At 42.7% G+C, this 12,263-nt stretch overlaps 1 protein-coding gene across 1 annotated transcript in view; it reads right to left on the bottom strand.

Annotated features, from left to right (window-relative positions):
* The window catches only part of KCND2 (potassium voltage-gated channel subfamily D member 2), a 399,252-nt gene that overhangs the window by 16,681 nt on the left and 370,308 nt on the right, over window positions 1-12,263 (bottom strand). Inside the window, exon 2 of the mRNA XM_054988907.1 lies at window positions 6,739-6,901. Coding sequence (XP_054844882.1) covers window positions 6,739-6,901 — 163 coding nt within the window. The remainder of the gene's footprint in view (window positions 1-6,738; window positions 6,902-12,263) is intronic.

Raw genomic sequence — 12,263 nt, 5'->3', positions numbered from 1 at the left:
GCTGGTCTTGGTACTGTAATAAAATGATGGATGGAATAATGGGAGCTGGTTTTCAAAATCAGGGGTCAAATTGAGTGCTACCCACAATAGGAGTCTATGTCTAAAAAGAGAGCATGTAAATGTAAAATCAAACAGGGAAAGAGCAGCCTGTTGGTCTATTCTGCTCCTCCTCTAGATCCTCTAACATCATGTGGTACAGACAGCCTTTAACTATATTAAATCTTTGCAATGTGAGCAACATTAATGGCAGGTGCAATCTGTGGGCAATTCCCTGTTTTCCAAGTGGCGTGCCAAGCAAATGTATGTCCGGTAAATATCACTTAGTTGCTCTCGAAATTACTGCTGTCATTTTTTTCCCCCGTACCGCCATGGTGCGACTAATCATGGAACAGGCTGCCAAAATTGAACTTATCAGTTACTGTTCATATTCAGCCACTTTTGACAGAATTCACTGGGGCGATTTAATATGCTTAGTCCCCGTGAGGTGCCAGGTGTGGAGAATGGATGGTTTCCGTATGTCATCAGAGAAAGCAGGGAACTGTGTTTTTTTCATTAGCATCTGCCACCAGAGTGTTTTGTCAGGTGCAGCGAAAGGGCTTGGGGTTTGTTTTAGCCAATGCAAAACACTTTTCATTCTGCATGATAGGGAGAGGGAAAAAAAAAAACCCGAACAGAACAAGAAAGCGAAGCACAGCTGAGCAGGTCATCCCTCTTTGCTGTGATGTTTTCCATTTCTCCCCTTAATCAGTAGAATGCTGACACTGTGCAAAGGCGGCTGTGAGTCTTGCAATCTCTGGAGGAAGGGCAGAATACCTAAGACTGAAGATTATTCTTTTTGCACACTCACAAAATACCAACACTAACCTGGCAAGTGGAACTTTGTGGAAAGATGTGTATTCTCCCACTGATATTTCTCATTGATACAGCGCCTGCTTTGTCACTCAGCTACTTGCTGAGCTATGATGAATTTATACCCAAGTAACGAAAAGCGTTTGCCAGTTTAGATGGCTGGGCAGGATACGGTCTGCCTTAGTAATATTGGCCTTTGACATTTTCTCACCTGAAGTAAAAAGTCAAAATGACATTTCTCCTTTGCTGGTTTATTTAATGTCACACAGAACTGGAATAGCGTTCCCTTTGGAATCTGTTGCCTGAAGCAACTATTTCACTTTTTTCGTGGTTAACAGTGAAATCCCCAAAACACCTTCCTGGGAGTAAGCACCACTGGGCAGCCCTGAGTAGGATTCTGAGTAGACGTGCCTGTAAGTCCCGCACCAGAAGCTTACACATGGACTTGTTTTTAATTGTTATTTTGTTCTGTATGTATTTTAGCTCTGGTTTTAATTGTTTTAATGATGGTTTTCTTGGGTGGTTTTAATGGCTTTAAAATGTGGTTTTATTTTGTACGTTTTTGTATTTGTTGGCCGTCTTTGTGGCCCTTGTGAGGGCAGAATGGCTGGATATAAATTTTATAAAATAAAGTAAGTGCAGATTTGTTTTTTCCCATGGAACTACCATGGTATGTATGCATGTATTTTAAAACGTTTGTATGCCACCTTTCTATCCAAATAGGGTCCCCAAGGAAGTGAACCTTAAAATATTAAAAAATGTAAAACAGCATTTTTAAAAGTGTAAAAGCAATTCAATAAACACACACACATACAAACACACAACACAAAGAACAGGGAGGAGGGCCAGTAACAGTTACTGAGGAGAAGCCAAACAAAACAAAAATCTTCACCTGCTGGCGGGAGACAGCAATAGAAGGGAGGCAGACGAATCTCCTTGGGAAGGAATTCCAAACTTTCGATGCCATGGCTAAAAAGGCCCTTTCTCAGATTGGCATCTGTCTAGCCTGAGATGGTGGGGATACACAAAGCAGGACCTCCAAAGATGGCCAAAGTGAATGTGTAGGTTCATATGGGAAAAGGGAGTCCTTAAGGTAGGCTGGCTCCAAGCTAGCTGTACAGGGCTTTAATGTACAATACAATACCAGCATCTTGAATTAGTCCCAGAAGCCAATTGGGAGTCAGTGCAGGTGCAACAAGACGAGAGTGGTCACTACAACTCCAGCCAACATTCTGGCCCCAGCATTCTGTGCCAACTGCAGCTTCTGGACAGTCTTCAAGGGCAGCCTCACACAGAGCGCATTGATGTCATTTACCAGGATGTGTACTGCAGGGGCAAGATCTCTCCTGTCCAAGAAGGGCCACAGCTTGTTCACCAGCCAAAGCTGGTGAAGGGAATCCCTGGCAACCACTGCCACCTGTTTATCCAACAAGAGGCCCTAGTTCAGCAGCACCTCCAAGCTACGAACCTGCTCCTTTAGGGGGAGAGCAACCCCATTTAGAATGGGAGATAACCCATTTCCTAGGTCAAGCCTCTCCCACTAGAAGCACCTCCATCTTTCTTGGATTAAGTTTCAGCTTGTTAGCCCTCATGCACGCCAAAAATGCCTCAAGGCACCTGTTCGCAGTTTTTACACCCTCCCTGGGATCTATTCAGATAGAGCTGAGCATCATCTGCAATATTGGTGGCAACTCAGCTCCAGTCTCTGGATGACCTCTTCCAGCAGCGTTACATAAATGTAAACCAAGTCCTACGAGGAAAGGTTGAAGGAGCTCGGTCTGTTTAGCCTGGAGAGGAGACAACTGAGAGGTGATAGGATAACCATCTTCAAGTACTTGAAGGGCTGTCATATAGAGGATGGCGCAAACTTGTTTTCTGTTGCCCCAGAAGGTCAGACCAGAAACAATGGGTTGAAATAAAATCAAAAGAGTTTTCGGCTAAACGTTAGGAAGAACTTTCTGACAGAGTGGGCACTCAGTGGAACAAGCTTCCTTGGGAGGTGGTGGGCTCTCCTTCTTTTGAGTTTTTAAAACAGAGGCTAGATGGCCATCTGACAACAATGCTGATTCTGCGAACTTAGGCAGATCATGAAAGGGAGGGCAGGGAGGATTACATCAGTGTTTAGTTCTTGTGGCCCCTTCTTACATGCCCAGGGTAATGCCAATCGCCACCTTGGGGTCAGGTAGTAATTTTCCCCAGGCCAGTTTGGCTAGGGATCCTGACAGTGTTTTGCCATCTTCTAGGCATGGAGTGGGGGTCACTGGGTATGTATGGGGGGAAGGGGAGGTAGTTGTGAATTTCCTGCATTGTACAGGGGTATGGACTAGATGACCTTAGAGGTACCTTCCAACCCTATGATTCTATGATTCTATGTTGAAAAACATGGGGAAAAACATGGAACCTTGAGGATCCCTGTAGGCCATGGGCCAAGAGGGAGAGCAGCAGTCCCCCGGCACCACACTCTGAGACCTACCCTCGGGGTAGGACTAGAACCGTTGAAGAACAGTGCCCCCAGTCTCAATCTTGAAAGGTGGTCCATAAGGATACCATGATTAATGATATCAAAAGCCGCCAAGCAGTCCAGGAGAATGAACAGGACCGCACTCCCTGTCCATCACCTGGCCCACCCAACAGGGCAAGAAATCAGACTGGAGTGGTCTCAAAAATCCACTTCAGTCAGGAATCCCTGAAGTTGCCTAGCCACCTCTTGTTTAATCACCTTGCTCAAGAATGGTACATTTGAGACTGGACAGTAGTTATTGAACTGTCCTGAGTCCAGAGTAGGTTTCTTTAAAAGCGGATATACCACTGCCTGCTTCAAGGCAGGAGTGACCACACCCACATTCTGGGAGGCATTTACTGATCCCTGGAGCCAATCCATCAGTGCACCCGCCCTCCTCCAAGCAGATGTATGCAGCCAAGAGGGGCAAGGGTCTTACAGGCAGCTGGTAAGTCTCAAACTCCCAAGAATTCTGTCCTGACCCTCAGACTGGGAAAACTGATTAGCAAAATAATTGCATCAGGCTGCAGAGCAGTGCTCCTCTTCATGTAGGTTGGGACCCAATAGGTCCCTGGCCACCAGGAAGTGTTCCCAGGTCTACACTGTATGGATGCAGTGGTGGCTGAGAAATATTGGCCGTTTTCACACCACTAACCTGCTTCTGTAACGATGCGCAAAAAACACGGAAGATAGCGTCTTCTCATGAGAGTTTTGCGCGATGTCGTGCAAAACTCTTGCAATGTCACGCAAAACTCTCGCAAGAAGATGCTATCTTCCGCGTTTTTTGTGCGATGTTTCACAACATTATGGAAGCAGGTTAGTGGTGCGAAAACGGCCATTGTTTCGTTGTCACCACCACTGCCAAAATGAGCTGTAGCGCATGTCTCACCCCAAGTATTTCTCCACTGTTGGTATGATATATTGAGGTCAAGATTTACCCAGTGTTCAGATATTTTATGAATCTTAGCAAGTGTTTAAAAGTTTCCCTTATCTGTTCAGAGAGATATGAGCGTTTGACAAATGGAGGATTCACAGATCCACAAGGAATTGTTGACTAAGTGGTACTTAGTGTGTATTTATGCAATGCATTGACCTCACTTCTTATATTAAATGCCCAAAGTGATGCAAAACAGATTAATTTATTTTCTGAGCAGGACGAAGGACAGGATGGATTTCATAATCATTCAAAAAATCAGAGATGGCGAATAAATAATGCAGTGTAAAGCTTAGAATCTTAATAGATCACAATAATATTGATGGGCTTGGCTTAATTGGCTGTAATAGTCGTCTTTTCTTTAGGCTCCCAGTCATGACACATTTTATTAAAAGAATCCCACTGGACTCTTCTGGGGAACAAGGTTTTGTGGGTTGTTAATTAAAGTTTCCTATAGCCATTTAGAAGGAAATTGATTCTTGTTGATTCAGAAGACTATTCCATTCAGAATTCCTCAGCTGTGCAGAGATTAAGAGTTTCGCAAAAGTCTCATGAATGAGCGAATGCAAAATTGGAAAGAAGGATGAAAGTAAGAGGATTTAAAGGATAAATGCCGAGTCCATGGGGGAATATATATATAATGTTCCCACAGTGCCATCCTAAGCAGAGTTAACACCTTCTAAGGCCATTCACTTCAACTAACTCAGAAGCGTGTAACTCTACTTTGGACAGTCACAGGACAATCCTAAAAACACTTTCTTGGGAGTAATCCTGATTGAATAGACTGAGAAGGATTCTGAGTAGTCCTGCTTAAGTGATTGACACTGTCAATCACTTAAATCATCTCCTATAAATTAATCAAACTGGTTAAAGTGTCATGTGCTCACTGATTCTACCCCTGCTTTCTGAGAATTAAATATACTACTGATTTCAATCAGGATTATTCACAAGTGTGCAGAGAATCAGTCTTAAAAAGCATTCACATAAACATCCATTCACATGAAACGTCTAAATTTCAGGAAATAGTATTTGCAATTTCTGGAAATAAAAATGCATGCTCAAAATTCATAAAAATTGCATACAAACGCATTTAAAAGCATATTGGATTGGACTCAATAGCTTCCTTCCACTACATGAGTGCTTCCACTGAAGGAAGGGATATTTCTCAACAGAAGGAGTTGTCTTCAAATGGAGTGACCATTGGATCCACCCCCTTATCTTTTTAAGAACTGTATGCCATGTCACCCAACAGTTTTACAACTTATTTTCTGAGCTCATCAAGAGACTGTTCCATCTCTGTCTATACATAAGTCTTAAATAGTTTTTAGATCACATATGAATTAATGTCTGCATGAATGTAGAATGCGTGTTTTCATTTTTATTATTTGTACAACAAAGTTGTTAGTTACTTTTTCATGCTGAAATGGAAATCTATTCTTAGTTGGATAAGACAGAAATCCAATGGCATCTTATAAAGACTTAACAAAATTTATTCCTGCTGCATAAATTTTTGTGAGTCAGATGCAAGAAGTAAGTATCTGATGAAGTGAACTCTGACTCACAAAACCTTCCACTGGAATAAATATTCAAGTCCAGCTGCACCTTAAAAGTGAACAAAATTTTCCAGGGTATAAACTTGCATGAGTCAAATCTTAGTTCATCGGCTATGATGTCAGGTATCTGACAAAGTGAGCTCTGCTACTCTTATACCCTGGGAAACTTATGGTGCTACTGGATTCAAATTTTGTTCTACAGACTAACATGGCTAGCCACCTGGAACTATATCCCTGGAACAATCATTGACAGGGTCTCCCTACATGAGACGCCTCGGCACGTGTTTGTCAAGAGTAGGAAGACACAATATTAGCCGGAAAGGGTAGTTTAAAAAGACAGCGCCGGCAGAGATCACTCCTCAGAGGGTTTGTTAATTTCATCTTCACCTCCCCTAAGGCTCTGTTGATTTCACCGCTCCAGTCTAAAACTGTGTGGGATTGCAACCAGAGGGCAGCAAGGAAAGGAAATGGGCTGGAGCTGCCTTCCAGAGCCGGGCTTGGACCTGGAGAGGGTATAATGGGCTGAAGTCTCCCTTCTGGAATTTCACAGCACCTTCACACAGCTCCGGTGCTGCTGCCAGCTCTGTCTTTTTAAACTACTCTTTCTAGCTACCATTGCATCTCCCAACAAGTGTATTCCACGTTCCAGATGGCTCGTGTAGAGAGACTCTTAGTCTTTAAGGTTACACTGGACTTTAGTTTTATTGTCCTGCGACAGAATAATATGGCCACCTTTAGGAAATTAATCCCAGCGTAGTCTACTTCCTACCATTGTTCTAAAGTAATAATTGGTTTCCTCTTACATAAAGGTAAAATTCACTCCGATAACAAGACAGTGAATAGAAGAACAGTCTGTCTACTCTGTACCAAACCAGAATGTGGAATGGAAATGGGGAGCGCACCTTTTGTGCCCTGCGCTTATCTGCTCGTTGGTTCTGGTGGTAGATGCGACTGAAGTTGGACACAATGACAGGAACTGGAAGGGCAATGACTAAGACCCCACTCAGGGAACATATCGAGCCAAATATCTTGCCAGCTATAGTCTTCGGCACCATGTCACCATACCTGGGATTTAAACAAAAAACAACAACAACAAAAACATCCGTTTAAAAATGATGTTTCCCATTTCGAGCTTTAGTTAAAACAGTCACAGTACTCTCCCCCTTTCTTTCTGCAAATATTTTCCCCTACTTCATATCAGTTGTGACAGCTTTCAGTGCTTGAGGTTATCTCTGATACGTTCACACAGTGCCATGTTTGCATTCCGAAGATGTAGCCTCCTTCCCATGTTCCAGAGGGAATTTACTTGCTACACTGAATCATGTGGGAAGTCACGGCGGGGGGAAGGTGCAAACTTTTATTTCCGAGGGCGAAAATCCAAAAAGTTACAAAAAGCAAAAGCACAGAGCAGAGCAACAATTGGCCGTCAACATTCGAGCAAAGGAGAATAAGTAACTCAAGTGATACGCTCATCCTCTCACCCGAGGTCTAAAACTTACCCCCTATGGTAGTGAATTATGAGAGAGGCCAAATAACACGAAGACCTCCTGGTTTCTGTACAGATTCTGTTTTCTTTGTCTGCCTTGTAGGTCTCTACACCTTGAGGTAAGACTCACCTCAGACCTCCAGAAGGACTGTAAAGCCTCGCTTCTCATCCTACCATGTGTTCTGATGTTTCATAAGGGGAAAGAGATCCTCAGTAAAATCTGTGAGACCTCTCTCCTCCTACCTAGTAGAAAAGAAGATTCCTGCTAACATCACTAAACATATGCTTTCCCTCCATGCCCCAGGTACAAGGCTATCATTTTTCTGGCTCACTTTGTCAACGTATGGATTAGCACATCCTGCCAGCTTTTGCAGACTGTTAGCTAGAAAGGAAAAACAACCTGTGTGCAACACTTTGCCAGCCTGTAAAGATATTTTAGATCCGCTTCTGTGCATTTGCAAAATGCCAATTCAAAATTCACCATTCAAAATTGTAATCTTTTACACAAATACCTGGGGTGGAATTACAATTCACCACACAAGTACCTTTCCTAAGCCATTTAAAAAGTTAAAATAACGGATTCTGAATACGGCAGAGAAAGTTTTGTTAGGCGTGAATTCAATTTATCCTTGAAAAGAGGTTATAGCTGCAAAGACTAATGTTCTGCAATGATCAGATAGTCCACTAGAGGGCACAGAACACCATTAGAAAAAAGGTAGACTGCTAAAATGTGTCATATTTTACACCAGAAGACACAAATGTACCCAAACACGTACAGATACCCTCCTTTCCACTTCAATTACATTCTCTCCACAAATGTTATACCCATGTGGGGTTTCTTGTCTAACTTCTGCTGTGCTTGCTGAAAGAGAAAAAGATGGTACAATGAATTTTCTTTTTTACAGCTTATAAAAAGGGGATTATAGAGGTTGGGAAAGTAAAACCAATAGAAGGTCATTGAACCTGACAGTGTTCCTTTTTAAAGGCAAGGTCATCTCTTACTAATGCATAAAAAGATGAAAAAGTGTAGGCACCAGTAATCACAATCCCTGATAAATAAATTAGAAGGTAGAAATGCAAATTTTGCAAGAATATAAAAGAGCTGGAACACAGCGAGTAAATATATATTCCATTTTGCATTATTTATTCCTGTCTGAAAATATGGGCCTTCTGGTTAAACCCGAAGATGTTTAGTGATTCTTGGAATAAACAAATATATACATTTGCTTATTTGCGTATACATATACATATACATATACACCCTCTTTCCTACTCTTACAGTGACTGACTGACAACAAAAAATGTTTATCTTTCTGCTGAATATATATGCTTATATACACTATCTCTCTATCTCTCTATCTACTAGCCAAGTAATTACCTTGGCTGGTATGTACAGGTGCCCTAAGTAGAGAGTCTGCCTGTTTAGTACAGACAGTACACCAGCAGTGTGGTGCCCATGGATGCCGTGGTGCCCAGCAGTCCTTCTCCTGGTACGTGCTGAGCTTTTCAGAAAGTAGACGGAGCCATTGTAAATCAGGGCTTGTTATTGCTTGCCCCATTCAAATGGAAGGATTTTCCATGGATGTATGTAATAGCAGCAGCTGCTATTAGAGCATCAAGAAGACCAGTAAACATCCAGGCTTGTTGTTCCACTCCCCCTTCAGGGTTCCTTGGTTTTTATACCCTTTGTACCATTCTTTTGCAAATCAAGGAGGGAGGTATAAGGTTTGGCTCCTTTTTCTATGGCAGCCATTTTGGTGTAGTGCTCACTAGTAGACATGGGCACAAACAGAAAAAAACCCGAACATGGCGTTTGTTGTTCATTGTCAAACATGACCTGTTCACAAACATGTTCATTGTTCGTTGTTTGTGGGGGCCAGCAGGCCCTCCTCTGGGCATCAAGATCCCTACCACACCACTCCCAGAAACCCTACCTGAGCAGGCAGCAGGAAATGTACCAATAATAAATAATAGCATGGCCCCAGAGCCTGGCAGCAGCCCTGGAACTTGAAGGAGTAGATCCCTACCACTCCCAGAAACCTTACCTGAGCAGGCAGCAGGAAAGGTACCAGTAATAAATAATAGCTTGGTCCAGAACCTGGCAGCAGCCCTGGAACTTGAAGAGGTAGATCCCTATCCCACCACACACAAAGAAAATTCAAGCTCCAATCCACTCTCCCTGTCTCTCTCTCTCAAAATGCCAACAGCAACTGTCTCTCCCTCACTGTCTGCAAAACCAGACCTGGGAGCCCCCCTCCCCCCTGCTCTTTGCTTCCTTGTAACAAATTTGGAACTTCACACTTGAAAGGAAGACCTGCCTGTCAAGCTAAATTGGGCTTAGATTGGGGTTTCCAGGGCAACAGCAGGAGTTCAGAGAGAGTTCAGGCAGTCCCTGCCTCCGGTTGCTAAGGGAATTGATTGCAGGTGCCAGATTGTCTGGCTTGACGAACAGCAACGAACGAGGCTTGCAACGACCACCTGTTCATTTAGAATGGGGCCTCACAAACAGCTTGTTAGTGAACAGCAGATTGTGCTGTTTGTGGCTTTTTTTAGTTCGTATTGCTGTTCGTGCCCGTCTCTACTCACTAGTAGTGTGCACTGAGAAAGTTTTCATTATAATTTCTGATGTGAACTTTAGGGAAGAAATTTTTATCATTATTGCTTATTTCTGAGTAGGATACTACCTGTTCAGGAGTCAAATCTGTTGTTTCCTTTCCTTTGGGGCCATTATTTGCAATGAGAAATGTATTCAAGGGTCTGGGACAGCTACTTAGAAAGATAATGGCACTGAATTTGGACAGAACACAGTCCTCCCACTAATCTAAATACACCCTAAGTTTCAAGCAGATTGAATAAGGGGAGTCGATTTTACAGACCCCCCCCAAAGCAGGTCCCTCTCTGTGCAGCTGCACTTATCTCCACTGATTTCTAAAATGGCAGCAGCCTAGCAGAACAGCTCCAGACCAGGCATTGGAATACACCTCCCCTCCCTGGTCTGCATTCATTTTCCTACTCTTACAGTGACTGACTGACAACAAAAAAGGTTTATCTTTCTGCTGAAAACTGTCCATTTGCCATGATTCTTCATTGCGGTCTGTTTAACAAAGTAAGGAATAAGATTGGTTTTTCCATTATTCCCCATGTGGGACTTGGGGGGTGGGGGGTGGCGCTGGGGTTGTTTTTTTTCAACCAAATATCACCAAAATTGCTGTGGAGTGTCTTCTGCCTGTCCTTCAAAGAACACCCAAGTTTCATGCAAATTGATCAAAAGGTTTACGTTCTATGGGTCCCTGAACCAGCACAGGCTTTCTATTTTTAAAAGAAAACTCTCCATCTCACAAAGGAGGGAGGAAGTAGAACGACAGCTGTCTGCAGCTTGGGATTGGCTGGGAATTCTCTGTGCTCCACCCTTGCATGGATCTGATTGGAAGGGAGAGATGTTATTTCCAGGAAATCAGTACAGTCAAAGAAAAACATGGGCTCATTCTCCATGGCTGGTAAACACTGGGACTTGAAAAAAACAGCTGATTTTTTCAGGGAAGGTTTTTCATTACTCTCAAGCATCTTGGATGTCTGTTATCATCATTCCAGAGAATCAAGGTAATGATTTGAAACAGTGATTTCCATATATATCTTCAGCTCAGGAGTTTCCTTTGGCATACCCCTAGTGCTCACCACTCTCTCAGAATTCTCAAGGTACCCAGAGGCTCAAAAAAGTTGGGAACCCCTGCTGTGGCTGCTCAGAGTCAGGCAATGTCTTCCCAAATCTTCCTGTCTTCCTACTAGAGCACCATCGGGTGGTGTATAATGTAAAGCAACTGCGAGGAGCTGAGGTTACAAAATAGAAATTCTACACTTAAAAGAGAAAAAAAAGAGAATAAGAGGAATCAATGGCTGTATATAAAAAAGTAAATTTTGGAAAAAGAAATTTCCCTTCCCGCAACAACACAGCTCCAAACCGGTGACAGAAGTTCAAACAATGCAAGGGAGAGATGTTGGTATGCTACAATAATGGCTTCAATAAATGTACTCCATTTCTCAAATGGCTCTAGCTATATATGACCTTATAGATCAAATCCAACATAGAGACCTGCTCAGAAGACTACTGGAAGCCAGGACTGAAAATTGCACCTGGGTGTTATATCCCCAGTTCTGTTAGGAGATATCAAATGTACCAACAGCAGCCTGTACATAAATATTGCATTCCACCTTGAGCACTTTACGGCAGCCTATGGTAAAACAGAGGGAACTGAGAAATGTTGCTGCAAAGCTATGGGAACCAGAAAAAGAAGGGATAACAGATCTTGGGATGCAAACTTGTGTCGCAGAGAGTGGGAGAATATAAAGATGAGAGTGAACACTATTGGGTATTGAGGGAACAAATAGGTTAACTGGTTCAAAAAGACCACATTAAAATTGTTTCCAAAATGCTTCTTCGCAGTTGTTGTGGTGATGTGGCTTTCCTGGGTCAGTAAAAAATAAAAAATAAAAGTGATTTGTGCAACCCTCATCTATTTCATTAATTTAGTTCAGGAGTTCAATCACGACGTGCATGTCTGATTGCTCTTGCCAGCTCCAGTGATCTTCTCGCTCTCCTGGTAACATTTTTAATTACTAGCGAAATCCTTTAGGGAGTGGATTGCCCTCTAAAACCGTGAGAATAAAACTGTGATCCTAAGCACATTTTCGTGGAAGTTTGAAATCAATGGGACTTGCATCCTAAGGGCGTGTGTTTATTTGCAGAGGGTGAAATGAAGGGTTACCAGACTGGTACTTTCCATTTTCAGCCTTAACTGTAGCATTCCGTTCCTTGTGATAAACGCTGATCAGTATTGAATGCTATTTTGCTCAGAAGGAACGAACAAGGTGCATCTCTTTCTAATGCAATGTTATAGTTCTACACATTATACATAGAACAGAAAGGAATTTTGAGGCTCAGAC

This window comes from Eublepharis macularius, chromosome 9 (assembly GCF_028583425.1).
Source record: "Eublepharis macularius isolate TG4126 chromosome 9, MPM_Emac_v1.0, whole genome shotgun sequence".
NCBI lineage: Eukaryota > Metazoa > Chordata > Lepidosauria > Squamata > Eublepharidae > Eublepharis > Eublepharis macularius.
Note: the sequence above shows the minus strand (reverse complement) of the source record. Positions and strands in the feature narration are given on the sequence as shown.